This window comes from Cottoperca gobio, chromosome 16, assembly GCF_900634415.1.
Source record: "Cottoperca gobio chromosome 16, fCotGob3.1, whole genome shotgun sequence".
In the NCBI taxonomy this organism is placed as follows: Eukaryota; Metazoa; Chordata; class Actinopteri; order Perciformes; family Bovichtidae; genus Cottoperca; species Cottoperca gobio.
Window position 1 is genome coordinate 13,581,159 of NC_041370.1, and position 18,754 is coordinate 13,599,912.

General features: G+C 40.1%; 3 protein-coding genes across 3 annotated transcripts; 1 reads left to right on the forward strand and 2 right to left on the reverse strand.

Moving 5' to 3' along the window:
- Positions 1-442: 442 nt before the first annotated feature.
- has1 (hyaluronan synthase 1) lies at positions 443-4,423 on the reverse strand. Its single transcript, XM_029451292.1, has 5 exons — positions 4,367-4,423; positions 2,764-3,469; positions 2,443-2,668; positions 2,172-2,304; positions 443-2,048 (listed from the first exon to the last, which is right to left on the reverse strand). Exons 2-5 carry the CDS (start codon positions 3,457-3,459, stop codon positions 1,373-1,375), a joined length of 1,731 nt encoding a protein of 576 aa, XP_029307152.1. The 5' UTR covers positions 3,460-3,469; positions 4,367-4,423; the 3' UTR covers positions 443-1,372.
- Positions 4,424-7,786: 3,363 nt separating this feature from the next.
- On the reverse strand, positions 7,787-9,141 carry LOC115021138 (trypsin-3-like). Its single transcript, XM_029451311.1, has 5 exons — positions 9,001-9,141; positions 8,687-8,846; positions 8,261-8,523; positions 8,037-8,173; positions 7,787-7,957 (listed from the first exon to the last, which is right to left on the reverse strand). Exons 1-5 carry the CDS (start codon positions 9,038-9,040, stop codon positions 7,808-7,810), a joined length of 750 nt encoding a protein of 249 aa, XP_029307171.1. The 5' UTR covers positions 9,041-9,141; the 3' UTR covers positions 7,787-7,807.
- A 5,984-nt stretch (positions 9,142-15,125) lies between these two features.
- Positions 15,126-18,308, forward strand: fpr1 (formyl peptide receptor 1). Its single transcript, XM_029451303.1, has 2 exons — positions 15,126-15,191; positions 15,877-18,308. The coding sequence occupies exon 2, from the start codon at positions 15,888-15,890 to the stop codon at positions 17,028-17,030; it is 1,143 nt and encodes a 380-aa protein (XP_029307163.1). The 5' UTR covers positions 15,126-15,191; positions 15,877-15,887; the 3' UTR covers positions 17,031-18,308.
- Positions 18,309-18,754: the final 446 nt, after the last annotated feature.

Consider the following 18,754-nt stretch of genomic DNA (forward strand, 5'->3'; position numbering starts at 1 on the left):
ACTCTAAATTTAGTGTTCAGGTCTGAGTTGACCCAGCGGTGCATTGAAATGTCGTGGGTAAAATACAATTATAAAACAGGATTGTATGATTATGAATGCATAATAAGTTAGTTATGATGTAGTAAAAACAATATTGAATGATAGTTATTATTTTTGAGTGTTTTGGACAGAGTTAAATCATGGGTCAAAATTGACCCGCGAACACAAGGGACAGAAACAGCTTTCGAACACAACACAAGGGTTAGCTGTGTGTAGTGTCTGTGTGCAGCATGAAGCCTACTTTATCATGTTACATGTTGCCTTGCCATCAGTGTCACCTCTTTACAGTATTATGTAATTATGTAACTTTCCCCGTTCCCTCGAAATAATCTGATTCAAAGAAAACAGAAACGTATATGTTAGAAAAATATTACATTTTTTAATTTCTATACAAGCTCCCAAAACCATCAACTCTTTCACATTTTCCAGCCATATACATATATATATATACACACATTTGTATATATATATATGTACTTACTGTATATGTATATATTTAAGTATCAAGATAGGTATACAGCAACTAGATTAAATACAGCATTCAGTTCCCATTGTTTCATCCTTCAGTAAGTGCCTCCATCTTTTGATCCTCGTTCCCAGCATCATTATCATTGTCCAGTTTTCTCACAGAGGTACGGTTTCTTTTTCTCAGCTTGTGCATTTTTCCCATTGCGCAATACTATAACTGCTATAGTCTGTATTTTCAAGTAAGTCTGCAACGCTAAAGAAAGTGCCATCTATGATCCAGTGCAATAACAGCGACAGTGGTGAAGTAATGGTCACTAAACTGACACAGTCAAGGAAGTGGAGTTCAATTTGTTGTTAAAGTAATCAACATACATATATCGTCTGAATATTTTTAAAAGGCACATAACCCCGGATCTATTACCCACATGTTTAAATAAAATAAAAAATGTTCTCTAAATAGCAGTTTTTCTATTTTTTCACATGAATTTTTTCATGAATAAATATCTGTTAGAATCTCTCCCATCATAATCTGACAAAGAGAAAACTGAGAAGTGCATGGGCGTAAAAGCCCTCAGTACAGTTTCATTAAATGTGCAACAACATCTCCATATGAATCAAACTTTTGTTCTATATATTAGTGATGTCATATTATATTAGAAGTGCTCTGGTAATAAGGATGTTATCCATTTCATCAATATTAACAATATTTATATTAGGTTTGTTGGTTTAACAGCTATATGAACAGCCCCTGTCCATCAGTTACTGAAATGAAACTAAATAAAAACCCACTGAATAAAATAAGGTAAATCGTTGAATTCAAATAAATTATTTTCCTTCTTGTAGTTCTTCACTAGTCACTTGGGACCTACACACTCAATGCGTAACTTCGGGCGCGTTTCCTACATATCCTGCGGAACCACACCCAGTAGAGGAACATCATAAACAGCCAGTAGCACGTGTAGGCTATGATGCCAAAGACGATGAACTTGGTCTCCAGTATCTTGGCTGGACTTAACCAGTCCAGTTGACTCTCCTTGTAAAATCTGTAAAACAGCCCACCTAATAAAATGGCTGCCCACACCGACAGAGGGAGAAGGGGCATGTAGTTCCCTACAATCTTACGCCTGCCTGATGTCCCCCAGCTGCTTTTGTTCATGGTGAGAATGGCAAAGTATTTGGCCGGCAGTAGGCTGGTCATGTACAGAGCCGAGTAGAGGGACATGAACACCATCACCATGTCTCTGCGCAGGATGCAGGCGTAAGCCGCTTTCACCAGCCCGATCAGCTGGATGCAGCACAGGATCCAGAGGATGTCCCACAGCGAGCCAGTCCAAAACAGCTGGATGATGGTGGCCGTAACAAAGAAGGGGAAAATACCGGAGACAATGGACTCGTAGGTCATCCAGAGGTGGTGCTTGTGCCACCACATTGCATTGAAGAGCCACTCGCGGAAGTACGACTTTGTCCAGCGAGTCTGTTGGTTGAGCCAGCGCAGAAACTGAGCAGGTGTCTCTGTGTAGCATTTGGAGCAGGATGTGTATCTAAAGGAAATGGCAAAAATAAGATGTATTAAACCTTTATCATTACAGCAAAGATATCACCATCACATCAAGATTATTCCATCTGATGTCATTTTTTGTGCACAATATTGAGACACTTCTTACTTTGTAGCATAGCCCATGCTCAGCATTCGGTTGGTAAGATGTCTGTCGTCACCAAATGTGCAGTGACTTCCCAAAAACATCTGATTGTACCAGGACTCCAGAAACTGCTGCAGGAGATCGTTCCTATACAGACCTTTAATGGAGAAATTCAAGAAAGCAACATAAGTTACAAAGAGTTACAACAGTGCATTAAAGCCATGACTACAACTGCTTGACATGTAGAAGCATTACATTGACCCACATCACCACAAAAATAAGCTTTTTCTCTTACCCAACGGCCCACTAATGCAGGACACACAGTCGAAGAAGGACTGGCAGGACCTTTCGATGTTGAACGCCATCCAGTACCTCAGACTGCTCATGAAGCTGATGTAAGAGTCTTTCAGGTTGAGGATCATCACATCTCCTCCCACAGCACCATACTTGATGTTACTTTCCAAAACTTTACACAGCTCAATGGTGGCCAGAGAGTCCAGCTTGGTGTCTGAGTCACACACCTGGAGTACAGAGAAAGAGGGTCATGTCGTTAAAAAAAAAGAATTATTTATACAATTATCTTGAAAAAACATTATTCAAAAATAAAAATACATACCTGTATATAGTCAACTGATGACCCAAGTGCTTTAAACGCTGTGTACATCACCTCCCGCTTGCCGCCCCACTTCTGCATGATGCACACGCACTTCGTGCTCTGGATCAGGTGCTCTACCTCTTTTCGCTGTGGATCCTCAAAAAATATAGGATCAGCATCCCCTCCTGGGCCCATTCCTGTTGCCATTTCCACATCCTGCTGGGCCTGGGTGGAGTCCCAGGTATGGTAGTTGTTCCTCCACACATAACTGCCAGGTTTCTGGTCCGCAAACACCTCCCTGAACATTTCCATCATGTACCGGTCTTCATCTGTGTTCCCGTCTATCACCATGATGATGCGCAGCAGATCAGGCGGATACTTGAGGGCCCTGATGGAGTCAAGGCACTCTTTGAGATAGACGGGGTCCTCCTGGAATGCTGATATAGTGAAGCCGATGGTTTTGGTGAAGGTGCAGGGTTTTGTGCGAGCTTTCATTCGCCGTTGTTCAATAAAGGCGAACAAGCTCTGGACCAACACGTGGAGTGAGAGGAGTAGTCCATAAAAGCCAAAGGAGATGATTCCATACCTGGAGGTCGCCAGCTGGAAACCGTCTACATAGGCCCAGACCATCACACCCAGGACCACCACAGCAAAGCCGAAAGTGAGGATGGCGCGGACTGTTGAGCCCAGCTTCTTCAATAAAGGTTTCAGTTCCATTCTTGTTTCTCTACAGACACAAAGACACCACATTTATGATATAGCTTGTAAATGTGTAAAGTAATCCTAGTCCTTGTCGTTCTAAAAATGTAGACAGACACTCACTGTGGTTTGGGGGGAAACTGTATTAAATGGAGTTAGTTGTTTTATGTGTCTGTTTTAAGACAAGCTATACACGTTGGAAAATAATACAGCTACCAGGCATACATATTATACTACTATTATTTTTTTAAATCCTAAATGCCAAGACTCTAAGTCACTGACAACTTTTCCCAATTGTAAAGAAACACATGTAACAGTTCAGGTGATGTAAAAACAGTAATAACATACAGTGGGGCCAAAACACACTTTGTTATTTATCTCTATTTAATTTATTGTATTTACATATGTTAATTATCAAATTATATTGTATCTATTATGTATTATTATTCAAAACGGGAAAAAAAGGATATCAAACCAAACATTTGTAATGTTTGTATGTACAAATACTGCAGGTTATCAGCTAGTCATTCCACACTCACACAGAAACAAGCATTTGACCTTATTCTAATAGAAAACCAAAAAAGTTGTACAAAAAAAAAAGCAAGACGTAACACCGGTGTTAATCAATTGACTAAATTAACTATCAAATAATAGAGAAATAAAACAGTAAATGTAATGTGTAAAAGCACCAGGCATCTTACCGCTAGCAGAAATCTGTTTTCATTTTAATATTTTAATTTTAAATCATATCATCTTTTGACTTGCCATGATTCTACAGAAATGATTTTGTTTATATTTAAATTAGAACCTATTTCTAGTAATTAGAATGTAAATTATGCCGCATCTAAAAGTTTATAAGTAATTTATCAGCAAAACAGCAATGAAATGACTAAACACATAATAAAGTTATTCATTGTAACCCTACCTGATGTTAAGTTCCCCGGGCTTTACATCCACTCGGCTGGGTCAACTTGGCGTGAAGTTTGTTGGCTTTATGGTCTAGGGTGAACACGGGACGAAGCCATTTGTACTTTTTTAATGTCTGGGAGGGAGGGTTATCAATTTTCCGGGCTCTCCCGCTGACTCAGCCTTGAGTCAAGAGCAAGGCGGTGGTCCCGCTGACTGACGTAGGAGAACATCTGTGCGCGTGGTGCATATGGCTGCTTTGTTTTTTCTTTTACTGTAATGATATTAATAAATAATTAAAATAAAAAGAGATTCCCAAACATAACGGTGACCAATCAACCGACATTTCTGTTTGGAACCTCGAGGAGGACTTTTGGGGAACCCTGAGGTCTTGGTTTGCTCTTATATTGATCACAATTTCTCTTTTGCAGCCAAACAAATCCTGCTTCAGACCTAACATTAACCTAGACATATTTTGACAACACCATTTTACTTAATTGTATTTATTTATAATTATGTATTTATTTTATTGTATTGCCCCACTAGTTGTAGTGTGGTAGAGATGTATCTGTACACATTGTAAAAATCGCAGTCAGATGTTTAAGACAGTGAGTATTGAGCAGTGGTGGAATGTAACTAAGTACATTTTTACTCAACTAACTTTAGTTACTCTGTCTGTAGATAAAATGTATTATTATTATTAAAAATTAGGTCAAGTTACTACTACTACTGCTTAATGCATCATTATTTATCATCCATTTATATCGTTTTATTCTGAAATGGGACATTCTGCATATTGAGTACTTTTACTATTAGTTCTTTAAACAAGTGGTGATGCTTTTACTTAAGTAGCATTTTGATCTTTTCCAATCACTCAACGCACTTTATAACAAATGTCAGCATTCACACAGAGTCAGAGGCTGCCATCAGCTCGTCAGTAGTGATAAACATTAACTTCGACATGTTGACTGCAGGGGCTGGGGATCGAACCCACTGACCCTCCGAGCTCCGACCACGTGACGACCACTATACCTCCTGAGGTACACAGCCGCTCCCAAATACCTTTACACTTTAGTATGGCTATGTTTACATAAGTAAAATATAGTATCGAAGTAGAAAGTCTTGAAGTTATTTTTCTTCCGCCAGAAACTGTGCACCCATTGAACAGAATGCCAGGTATTCAATCACATTAGCCCTGAGGAGAGAGAGAGAGAGAGAGAGAGAGAGAGAGAGAGAGAGAGAGAGAGAGAGAGAGAGAGGAGAGAGAGAGAGAAGAGGGGGGGAGAGAGAGGAGAGAGTAGAGAGAAGAGATGGTAGGGAGAGAGATTCGAGAATAAGAAGAGATAATATAGCGCTATCGAGAACTCGATCTCTCTCTTATACATCATCTATTTGCGCTCTTCGTGCTATCTTCTCTCTTCTCATAGATTCGCGCTTTCGGCTCTATCTTTCGTCTCTCTATCTTCGTCTCTTCGTCTCTCGTCTCGTGTCCTTATATTCTCTGGAGAGAGAGGGAAGAGAGAGAGAAGTAATCTCAGAAGCTGCACTCAAGCTTGTTCACTAGTTGGATATTGCCCCCTGCTGGCTCCTATGTGACACTGCAAAAGTCAAAATACCAAAGTGGTGGTAGAGTAGTAGGAAGTAGGGGGGGGAAAGTTTTAGTTGTAAAGTGTAATAGGAGAGGAGTAAAAGGAAGTTGTGTCTTTGTTCTTCTAATCTGTGACTCCAAAGGACTAAAGCCACTGGTTCAGTCGCTGCCACTGTCCTGACTTATAACCATGATTACATCCCTGGAGAGTTACTTTACAAGGAAATCTGTTGACCGCTCATGAAGGTCCCCACCCTTAGCCGCAAGAGCTGGCCCGAGCCGTCAACACGCTTCATGTCGGACCCAAATAGAAGCCACCAGGCTGCTGATGTCATGTGTGGAGGCTGAGCCGGTCACTGTGTTCAGGGACGGTGAATGGGCTCGACTTACTGCACATGTTATTATATGTGGGCTTTCTCCAAAAGATCAGTATGCTTTCATCAATGTAATTTACAACACTGTGTGCTTTCGTCTCATTGTTCTATCACTATTAATTCACCTCTATGTTTTCATCTTTTTCTATTAAATTATTTTCTCCAAATTGTTTCCTTTTTATAGCTCCATTTTAATCCAAAGGTCAGGGCAAAACTGGTGGTTTCTTCCGACGCGTCCCTGCAGTTGCTGAGGGATAAACTGCATTGGTCTGTGGCCACATCAAGAACACGTACTGTAAAGGACACAGCAGAAGGAGAAGGACTCTTTTACCGAGCTTCCATAACGTCTAAGTAGCTCATAAACATGGTTTGTGGAATTGGGTAAGATTCAAAACACGCAGATCTGTGTTGCCAGAATTAACATCCTGTCCAAGGCCATGTTTTAAAAAATAAAAAGTGCAGCATTTAGCATGCTTCATAGCAATAAGGGCACATTTTTTGTACATAAATGAGTCCTCGTTAGGCCTCTTTATGGTCAAGCAAATGCCTAGTGACTCACCCAGCTGCTCTGAGCCACACCCAAGCAACCAAAATCCACTTAAATCACTCCGGCATTTTGTGATTGAGTATTCTCATATGTGCACCTGATGCTGTTGTTTTGATGCCAGTTTGTGAGCTTCCACAAAGAGGTCACAGAGCGGTGTCACCGGCAGGGAGTTAGTGTTTTGCAGTATGTATATACGCTTCCTCCATTAGGGGCTCAAAGCTAAAAAATATAAAAAAGCTCTGGTTGATAATGTCCTCCTGCATTTCTAATTTACTCTAAACACAAACTGCTCCAACATTCAGGCCGAACTACAGCTAAAAAAAGTTACTGGATAGTCAACTGTCTAAGTACCACATGTGTAGCAGACAGTGCTCCATAATCAGTGATTGTGGAGTGTGGCCAGAGCGTGCAACATGCTTTACAGTTTAAGCCCACAGAGAGCAGTATAGCAGCATTTTATTCGCCTTTGTGATTTACTGTTGGCTGACTGTAAATGGCAGGTTTGTTCCTCAACTGCTCCGTGTTCTACCGAGGCATCCGTGAGCAAGTATCATGTCTGCCCATTCATTGTAAAGTCGTAGAGTCAGAATTAGTTGAGTCAAATACTGTGAAAGCATGGGAGGCAGCTAGATCTGGATATTACACTCTATACTTAGATAGATGCCGTTTTGATTTACAGTCCTGCTTACCAAAGCTATGAATTATGGTGCTGAGCACAAGTGGCTTTTCAGACACACTTGTTTTATACACCTGTCAAAACACCTGTCTGTCAATCCACTGTGATATAGAGCGTGTGTGGGAGGCAGATGTCTTTCTGCTCACACAGGATGTCATATTCTTAGATGCTCATACTCAATCTAATAACTCAAAAACCACACTGTACACACAGCACATCGCATATAGTTGACTTTACTGCCAGTTCACATGCAAATTCGTTGATATACGTGCTGCTCAGCCAGACGCCATGGTGTTCTTGATCCAGGAGATGTAATTGCAAACTTTTGTGTACACCCCAGGCTTTTTCTTCTGAGCGCAGCCATGCCCCCAAGACACAACTCCCTGGAGTTCTCCGTCACACATCATGGGACCCCCGGAGTCACCCTGAAGATAAGAAAAAGATGATTAGTGCATCCTTTACATCAACATTTATTTTGTTTTACAGCAGCCATCTCTATATTACCTGACAGGAGTCCTTCCCTCCCTCCAGATAGCCAGCACAGATCATGTTTTCAGTGATTTGGAAAGGATATGAATTAAAGCATGTGTCATCACTCAGGAGAGGGACATCCAGGCACTGCAACTTATGAGGGTACCTTGCTGGAAAAGACAGGAAATAGTGTTTTTATTTCCCATAATGGCATGAAATTGTATTTTGGAACATTCTCACACAGTCAGATAACTCACAGCCCTCATTGCTGGGACGAAGACTCCCCCATCCAGAGATTTGACAAATTGTCCCATCACTGGCACACTTTGAAGGGACTGTAGCAGGGCGTACGTAGCTGTTCAGAGTGGCAGGTCGACTCAGTTTGATCAGCATGATGTCACTGTCCTGTGTGCGGGAGTTGTAGTCAGGGTGGGGAATAAACTTGGAAGCCATAATGTGCTGTTCAGTCCCCTCAGGTTCAAAGATGTCGTGCTCTCCCAGCCGAACTTCTACGTCTGACCTGAAAGAAATAAACCCATCTTTCTTTAAAGTGATCTAAGGCTTAAGGGGAATCACACAAAAAAACTAGCCTTTTGAAACACAATATAAATCAATCATTGTTACCAGCTTCTCGGGTTTTGTTTTGCATTCTGTAAACAGAAGTTGGCTATAATCTTTCTTACTTTGTTTTGCAGTGTGCAGCAGAGAGCACCCACTCATCGGCCAGAAGAGTCCCGCCACACATGTTGTACCCAGTGAAGAGAGACACTTGGTGGGGCACAGAATTCTTTGGACACTCATAGCCTCCAACAATCTTGTTATCTTCCCTCAGGGCAACTGCAGCTGTTGAAACATAATAATAAAGACCAAAACAGACAAAATGATGTTAACAGTGTATTGACATCTCATCTTTAATCATATTGACATGTGATTCTGTGGCACCATTTGATGCCACATAATCAGACTTTTTACATTATCTATCAATTCTGTACTATACCTGCCCCTCCAAAGAGAGTCAGAAGAAGGAAAAGCTTCATGCCTACTGTCTGGCTTCCAGATAAATGTGCCTTCACCCTCTAAATTTTAGGTATTTCAGTCCTCTTATCTCCCTCTTCTCAAGGTCTTCTATCGTCAGAAGTACAACATGTGTTACATTTCCCCAGAACACTGTACAGTATACAGTAAATTACAGAAAAACAATCTGAGGGAAAACAGCTTGGATGAGGGAACAATTTGAATTGCAAACACTGACATTTGGAATTCCCCCTTTCTCAGTATGCTTTCAGTCAGAGTGATGTTCATTAGATTTTGAACTCACAGTTGTTTATAAGTTTGAGCTAACAGTGGGATCAGCATGTTTTCTATAAAACTATGGCACAATTGCAATGTTCTTCATTATGACAAGTTTATTATACAATCAAATACTGGATGTGAGATGTGTGCTGCCTTCAAGTGAACCATAAAGTAACATTCACAGTAAGTTGTGTAAGACTTGGTATGTAGGTGTAACTCATATGGTTAAAGATGCTCTTGGTCAGAGTAAAATTGTGTATGTGCCATTTTCAACATCCAGAGAGCCCAGAAAAGAACTTAACTAGTATTATTTTATTGTTCTAATGTTTAGCTTACTCATACAAGACAAGGTGTCTGCTTATCAGCAAGTTGCTATCTGGAAAAATGTAATATGTAGCTGTGTTGCAATACATGATATGAAAGCCCTTTGCATCGCTCAACCTTAAATGTGTAAGATATGGCCAAATGTTTCGTCTATGTATTGTGTTGCAGAGTTATCTGCTAAAATTAGCATATTTACTGATTAGCACCAGCCCGTCCAGTCTTGTAATACCAGTTGTTCCTCTAGAAGCGATAGTGAGTCACTCTATCTCCTGTCTGCCCCCAGTCCAACATTAGAGGACAAAAAGTAGAGCTGCACCAGCGGCTTGTCAATCATTGATGGTACAAGGTCTGTGTGCATTTTAATAGTACGTTTATTTTATCAAATCCAAAGTAGCAGAAACGAGAAAACAACTCCGGGAGACGGACCTTCAGTGTTTAGTAGCTTTAGCAACTCGAATTCAGCCAGAGCAAACCTTCTTTTGCTGCCGTTACACAGGTTAGGCCAGCGCTCCACCAGCCCGCTCTGAGTCTTGGTGCTGGGGTTTGTGCTGGATAAATTCAAGTTCTTGCAGCTGCTGACTTAAGGTCCATCTCCAGGAGGTGACAACCGCTCTCCCCCCAGCAAAGTAATGTCCTGGTGGTGAGTCGGACAAAACTAAAACACGAGTCGTTTTCCCGTTTCTGCCACTTTGGATTTATTCCAATATACTATCAAAGCTGACGGATTTTTGTTGACATTGATATTATCTTTTATCCAATTGTGCAAGTTTGGGAGCCATGTACACAATTTCAATAAATAAATAAAAAATGTTTTCCCTTTACAGTAAAGCAGTTTCATATAACAACAGTTTTTGAAATTCAATCTTGTCAACCCCTCGGGAAACCTCTGGTTTTTGTATGAAATGTTCAAAGGAAATCAGCACTCTGACTGTTTCGACATTGAAAAACTGCATATCATTGCTGAGTCAATACTTCAGAATGGAGACGTACAGAGAGGTACGAGGCTTCGTTACTCATGTATGAGGTGTTTATCAGCACCAGACAGGAAAACATTTAAATGTGAGGGTACATTTAACCAAACCCTATGATTACACACTTAAGGCTAAAATATAACGCATTCCCATCCAGCACAGGCAAGTTCTCCATCATTACTGTGTGGCACACTGCTGTCTGCCTCATTCCTTTTACAACCTGTGTATCATTGCTTGTATTCATCTTTGATTGCGATCAAGTGCAACAACTTGGCTGAGAAACATATTCTCTGTAGAGTAAAAAATGCCTCAGATTTCATATTTGTTAACTGTTGTGTTTACTCTTGTAGACCTACACTAGCGATACAATTTCATGGATACAGGACATTTCAATGGGATTTATTAGAGAAAACTAAATTGCCAAAATCGTTAAAATGTGCAACCAATGCAAAGAGTCCCTAAGCTAATTGCTCAGAAACGTCTTTGATAGTATCACATATGACACCCAGATGCCTTGTTTTAGTTGTACATGTGCAAAACAGCATTCAGGATGTGATCAGCTGGATAAATGAAGAAACTAAATAAATCATTTGCTGCAAAGTAAAACTGCCATTGACCTTAAATAATGACCACTGCTGTTTTATTCTTAGCATTTACCACCCTGACCCTTAGTAACAGTACATGGAAAGGATCAAAACGTCCATTGATGTCACCATCTGGTGCTCCCTGTTTAACCAGTTCCGGTTCCCCTAATCTCATTCCACTGTACCCCAAAATACCCTCGGAGAGACAGAGAGAGCACTGTGTCTAAGCGCTGTATGACTTATGCCTTGCCAGGCTTGTTTGCTGTCAGACAGAGCGCAGGCTGATTATTCATATCCTTTAGGTCTGCTGAGGGGGACCAGGCGTTGTGGTTGAAAGTAGGGACGAATATAAGGAAGTGGTTTAGGTTATTGAGGTTTAGCTTTTTTCCCTATGTGTGGTGTATTTCATGGAAAAAAACGTCACTCAGCCATAGGGGTGAAAGCCATTGGCATCGGTGTCGACTCGAAAAACAAAATTCCTGACCTCTCCGCACCCGTGAGACAAGGGTTTGATTTCCAGTCATCACCGCAACAAGATCAACAAACCTTTGAGGTTTCAGGACGCTGCAGATTCCCATTATTTGTGTCTTTGTGGCAGCGTTACTGGAGTCTAGAAGTTTCAACACAACATCTAGTACACCAACATTTCACAAAAGGAGTTGTGGATTTAAGAATACTGTGAGTTCAGTGTTTTGCTCACCACAGCGACGAAAAATACTGGGTGTTTTACAGTGATGCTGCGAGCAGGAGTATGTCATTAGCACTGCGCTAACACACAAAGACACAAACAGACTGTATGCATTTTAGTTGTGCCTTTCAGGTTTCTCCCCCACCCTCACAGCTGCTGTAGTGAATAATAAACCCCTAAACTCCAACTGCGTATATCACCCTCTACTAAAACTAAATTCCCTTTAAACCTCCACTAGTTGTTTTACACACCCAAATTGGTATTTGTGCGGCGCACACATAATTGCACGTTTGGTTGGTAAATCAAGAACTCTGGCAAGCCCTTGGCTCTGAAGGCTTCCCTCAAACTATAGCCTTGGGATAGCTATTAATATACCCCACAGACACCAGCAAAATGCTCTGCCTTTAAGTTCTGCTACAAGACTATACAGCAGAGAATTCAAAAAACACATTTAAGCACAGAAATGAAAAGTGAAGGCTGTATTGCTCAAGAGGATCAAAACCAAATGAAACAAAGTAGTCATACTGTCTAGACTTTAGCTGAAACAGTAATGTCATTTAGTGTTACAAATGGGGCTGAACAGTCTGTAAAGCAAGCGATGAAGAAGGTAACTGGGTCAGCTTATTTTAAACTGTTTCCTGCAGTTAGAATTAATTGTTTTTGGTCCTGGTCTAAAATATCTCTCAGTGGGGGTGAATATTCAGATGCTGAATATTTATGTATCCAAAAAAAAAAGGCAATGATAACAGAGACATGAGTCCACCTACACACTCAAATAAGGGTGTTGCTCTGAACTCGTGCAGGGACTGAGAGCGTGTAGTGTCTCTCACTCTTTAACTCTCTCTCTCTCTCTCTCTCGCTCTCTCTCTCTCTCCTTCCTCCCCCTCACATCTGGACTATTGGCAGGACATAGTTCCTGTGTGGTGTGTGTGTACATTAGCGGGGGACTCACTTTTTAGGGTTGGGCAGCTTCTAGCCGCTCACACTGTGAGAATCTGATCAGTTCAAGAAATTGAGCCTCATTGTGTTTCACTTAAATCAAATTTTAGATAGATAGATTTTTCTCAACCATGTCCAGGGAATATCAGTAAAACTGGTGTTGGGTTGTTTTGATAAGATATATATTTTTTGTTTTCATAATCATGGATTTTTTTGTGCACTCAAGGGAAAATCAATCAAAGTGGTGTTGGTTTGTTGGTTGTGTTTGGCTTTTATCTGTTTTTGCAAATGAACTATTCACTTTTTTAAAGAAATACAGATCTGTCAAAGTAAGAGTTTTAAACCAGTTAGGCGCATATTATTTATATAATGAATGTATACTGTAAGTGGCTTTGCTTTCCAACATCTGTTTAATTTCTGTTGATAAAGTTTGTTTATGAAGATACTGTGCAGTAAACTTAAAAATAATTCATCTTGCGTAAAAGACATTCTTCTCAGCGTCAGTGCGTTTGCACGTTGCAAGAGATTACTTGGAAGAAGGAAACAGTCCATTCATCATGTTTTGCAATTTTCCACATAAAATCGACTCACAACCATGTCTTACAGATGTACAAATGTGTGGGGAGTGGAACAGAAAAGCCAAGAGTAAAGAAGAACCATGTGGGAGGAAATATGACTATGGAGTCAATCTCAGATGAAACATTTCTTCCTCACTGAAAGGTAGGGCTGCACTCTGGGGACATGAGGCTGATTTTCTTTCTCTCCAGCCAACTCGCCCCCATGTTCATGCCTTCATCCTACTAAACAACAAAATATGTTCACAGCATGAACTTTCAGTAAGTCAGAAAGTTTTTCTGTTCCCTGAAATCTTCTGGTTTGCCCTGTTATTTGTTCAAAATAGTGTTTTTTACTCTTTTAATTATTCAGATAATCTGTAGGTCCATGTAACGGCAAAGTCTTGGGATAGATTTCCATTTTAACTTGACTGGGATATATCTGGAGTACAAAAGCAGCAGGAATGTGCCACAGCAGGCTTTAAAAAGATGAAATTGCTTAGATTTACAGCTTGGATTTGCTTCAGGGTGGGTTCATGAATTCCCTTTTGTTTTTAAGGTTGCAATCAGGTCTGCGGTTGTTTGCCATGTCCCGCTCTGTAGTGATGCCTACACTTATGCACCTTGACTTTAAACGTCAGATGTTTCAGGAATGCATGGTTCTGTGTAATGGGTGACCAAAAATATCCCATCCAATCCTAAAAAGTTCCTCTTTTAACTTTGTGCAACATGAATCATGTAACATTTTAATTTCAATTTACTACAGAATATTACTAAACTGCAAAAGTAGGAAAACCTGTTGTGCAGCCAGGAATGTCGAATGATAGCACTTCAAATGTGATTCCATATCTCAAAAGGAATTGGATTTATCGTGCAAAATAGGATACTGACAAATAGGAACATACTGAAGATAATTTAGCCCAAATTCCAATAATGTGTTACAAAAAGATGCATTCTTACTCCACATCTTTTTTGTTTGCAAGTTTGAATCTACCTAGGCACCACAGTTTCGTGTCCAGCATCAAGTGGACAGTGGCACATAGGGAGTAGCCTGCTATTTTATAAAACTGCACGGCAACCTTAAATTATTGACAGCAGCTGCAGCTACTTTCTTATGTGCTGCAGTATGAAGAGAGGAGGACATTAAAAATAGGTAACCTACGTGTTTAGGTGTTGATTCACACAGTGACAAACAGACTTAACCTCAAGCAACCATGAGGTCAACCCACGTAGAGAAAAACACATTACGCAGCAGTATCATTGGTGCACATGAGAAGTCACAGCTCAGCTTTGTCTCAGGTAGTCATATCAACAACCCGCAATTTATGTATTTAGTTGTTTGGTTACTTGGTGTTTTCACTTTTGGAGTTTCCCAAAGGACAAAGGCTCTAATGTTTTTTGAAGAAGAAGGCATGTCTTGGCATGATTTTTCATCAGACTTCAGATAAGCAGCAGAGCAGCACACTAACACATAAGAGCTGCTATCGAGACAGCATTATGTGTATAATGTCTAAATATTACATACACATACACTGCATCCTTACACTGTATGCATTCAATTAACACCATCTATCAATGAAGCCAATATTTTGTTCTGTGCTAGAAAATGTAAAAATGATTTACTAGAACTGCAATGCATAAACATCCAAAGAATAATGTGCAAGAGGTTTAATGGTTTTTAGAGGAGGGGTGTGCGTGCAGCCTGAGGTCCCGCCTCGATGTGTTAGATGACGTCACATATTTAAGAAGTCTGGGATCAGATCTTCACGGTTTCATCGGACTAGTCAGACTTGTCCGGTGTGGCTTCTGCAGCGGACACACTTTTTGGAAGAAAGGTACTGTGTTATCCTCTGAAACCTTAGCGCAGGAAGAAATAGACAATAAAAGCATTTTTGTGATGCAGGCTCTGTAAAATTTAGTCTGGAATTTAAACCGCTTCGTTTCAGAGAGTTGCTGCTCTTTGAGCTCGACAAATGTCTTTGTAACCAATTAACATTGCAAATGCTATCACACTGTTAACTAAGCCTCTATGGCCCGCAGTATATAGGTTACTGTGTATTTGGCATGGGAATGTTTTTATTCAGCAGTGGTTTTATGATTAGACTCTGATTTATTTTCCCGTTTCATATGTTCACTGATGTGGATTTTAATCAGTTGTAAAATTGGTCCGCCTTTTGCATCTGCATATTGTGCAAAACTTTTCAAGGGTTAGTTTTTAAGCCTTATTATGAAGACGCTAACTAGTTGTGAAACCTTCTTCAAAATGTCATTAAGATTAGTCTTAATGTCTTTTGTGGCTCAGGAGAAGCTTACAATGAAGTCTAAATAGTAGTTGTGACTATTGCCCCACTTTTCAAGTCGTGTCAATGTGAACAGTAACAAGTAACAACATCGTTTTCAAGAGTGGACTGAATATAATAGCTTTTAATGGGAAATGATTTAGGAAAACATTAACCAAATGTATTATGTGGGACTGTTGTTGACCTCTAGATAACCCTTTTTTTCCTTTTTTTATTGCAGGTCTCAAGACAATGATGGAGCTAATGACCGCTTCCCCTTTCTATCACATCAATTCAACAGATGCCACTGGAAGAAATGGCTCTATGTATGAGGACGATGATGAGTATGACTACAAAGACGAGCATGCTGAGCTGAGACAGTCTCTCAACATCATGTCTCTCATTGTTTACTGCCTGGCCTTTGTTCTCGGTGTGCTCGGGAATGGAGTGGTTATCTGGGTTACCGGATTCAAGATGAAGAAAACAGTTAACACAGTTTGGTTCCTCAACCTCGCTGTGGCCGACTTCCTCTTCACAGCATTTTTGCCTCTAAGTGTGACCTACACAGCTATGGATTTCCACTGGCCTTTTGGCAAATTCATGTGCAAACTCAACAGCACTATAAGCTTTCTGAACATGTTTGCCAGTGTCTACATTCTGGTGGTGATCAGCGTGGACAGATGTGTGTCTGTGGTGTGGCCCATCTGGGCCCAGAACCACCGAAGTGTACACAAGGCTTCCTGTGTGAGTCTGGGTGTTTGGGGGCTGGCTCTGATTCTCAGCGCTCCATACTTCATCTTCAGGGATACTGGGCCGTCATATAACAATGAAGCCATCATCAACTGCTTCAACAACTTTGCTTTTTCTGATGACTATGAAACACCGTCTGTGAATCAGCTGCGACAGTTTCGTCATCAGGCCATGACCATCACCCGCTTCCTCCTGGGATTTGTTGTCCCCTTCACTGTCATTGTCTCCTGTTATGCTGTGATAATCCATCGTCTCAGAAGAAACCGCACCCTGGCCAGCCAGTCAAGTCGCCCCTTTAAGATCATCGCTGCAGTTATCATCACTTTTTTCCTGTGCTGGGCTCCTTATCACATCATGGCTTTAATTGAGATGGTGAATCACATGGCTAATCATACAAGTGAAACATTAGACCATGTCACCACCATCGGAGTCCCTATAGCAACCAGCCTGGCCTTTCTCAACAGTTGCCTGAACCCACTACTGTACGTGTTCATGGGCCAAGATTTCAAGGATAAAGTCCGCAAGTCCATCCTGAATGTATTGGAGACTGCCTTCCAGGAAGAGATTTCGCGCTCTTATACCTACACAAACTCAATGGTCACCAGTCGGAGCAAAGAAAAGTCTGTTTCTGATGCCGAGGTATAAGGTCGTCCATGATATAGATACTGTAAATGTACATAGCAAATGTCACTGTATATAACAAATATCTTAGCTTTGGTTGTTTTTTATTCAAGGACCCTCAAGGCGATCTTTAAACATTATGTGAGATTGAAACATTGCACCTGTTACTGTTTGACTGATATTGGTTTTATGATTGGCAACTTTACAATCTAGTAGAACAGACAGATGGAAATATAATACAATAACTTCTCGATCAATTTCTGATGTATTAAATATAAAGCATTTTGAAATGATGGCAAGTAGTACCATACTAGACCTTAGTGGATATGTAATGTGCCATTTTATTTGACAAGAGAAATCATACTTTCAAAAAAGGTATTACATCAATGTATGGTTTAATTTATGCAACACAAGTTACAGAAATATAAGATTTGGTTGGCAAAGGGAACTTTATGTTTTTCATCTGTCACACTCCAGAGGTTGATTACTAGAGTATAATCCTGCCTGTGTGTGGCAGCAAAGAAAACAAGCAACAAAACAAGTCCCAGCTGTTTATCACCATAACACAGTAGTAAGGACACGTAATTTGACCTAGAACACAATGCCTTTCTTTCCATAGAATATAGTATGCTGTAAACTAACATATTGAAGAGTAATAATAAAGTGTGAAATATAGTTCCTGAACCATTGCACAAACAGGCTTATAGCTAATTAATTTCCCAACTTGCTCCTCACACCCAACTCAACCCAACCAGTGATCCCATAATGTGTGTACATGACGAAATTGGGTATATGACAGTGATCACAAAGGCCATCTTTGGGAACATAAAAAGTAAAAGTGAAGTGGGAAGCTACTTACACTAGGTTCAGTGTTACACATTTAGTCTGTATAGTCATTTTCATTAAAAATCACCCTGCAATGTCAACTGGCTTCTGACTGCTACATGTCTACTGCATGCTTTAAACATTTGTTTACCATAGTTTATCAGCTCTAGGACAGTAATGTAAGACTATTAAATACCTTTATAGGGACTATGAGATTATTGTGCTTAAAATAGCAGCTGCAGTGTATACCTGGCTTGATTTGATCTTTGATCACACTTATTCTATGTATTGTATGACTTTGGTATACGTGGCATATGTGATTTACCAATAACCTTTCCATAAAAGATTTATTGTAATGATTTGATTGTTTTTAGTCAACTCTACCAAGAGGCCATAAATTATGATAATGATTATGACTGTTTTTCTGGTTCTTGTTGTTACCATGATTCCCATTATTAAAATATTATTTCGACTTGACCGTGTTTCAATGTGCCTGGAGTCTCTTTCTCTTGTAAGAGGGAAATGTGTGTCCATCTACAATCATCCGATGTAACACATCTTAACTAACCTGTAGCCTAACACAGGATGGACTTTTTATTGTTTTTCCTTTTTAACGTTGTTGTTATATATTTGGCCAGTAGAGAGAGCTGTCTTACACGTCAGGTGCTTCTCAGATCAAGGACAGAAAACTTCTGAGGGAAAAGAAACCACTTTGATTCATTAGCAGCCTTTAATATAAGTCTACCTTTAATAGTGCAAACAGATTTATAGCACTGTTTTCATTATTAAAGGCATTCCAGTCAAGTCGTCAGGAAGCGGGTAAATCATCAGTCATTTGTAATTATGTATAAATATTTTGAGTAAGCTTTTAGTGCCAGTCAGCAATTATAGCTTCTATATTGTGTCCTATTATTCAGATATAT

Coding starts and splice junctions, on each gene's coding strand:
- has1 (XM_029451292.1), bottom strand. CDS start 3,459: ATGGAACTGAAACCTTTATTGAAGAAGCTGGGCTCAACAGTCCGCGCC. Junction 2,669..2,763: donor CATCAGTTGACTATATACAG/GTATGTATTTTT, acceptor TCTGTACTCCAG/GTGTGTGACTCAGACACCAA. Junction 2,305..2,442: donor CTGCATTAGTGGGCCGTTGG/GTAAGAGAAAAA, acceptor TCTCCATTAAAG/GTCTGTATAGGAACGATCTC.
- LOC115021138 (XM_029451311.1), bottom strand. CDS start 9,040: ATGAAGCTTTTCCTTCTTCTGACTCTCTTTGGAGGGGCAG. Junction 8,847..9,000: donor GACTCTCTTTGGAGGGGCAG/GTATAGTACAGA, acceptor ATGTTTCAACAG/CTGCAGTTGCCCTGAGGGAA. Junction 8,174..8,260: donor TCGTCCCAGCAATGAGGGCT/GTGAGTTATCTG, acceptor TGTCTTTTCCAG/CAAGGTACCCTCATAAGTTG.
- fpr1 (XM_029451303.1), top strand. CDS start 15,888: ATGATGGAGCTAATGACCGCTTCCCCTTTCTATCACATCAATTCAACA.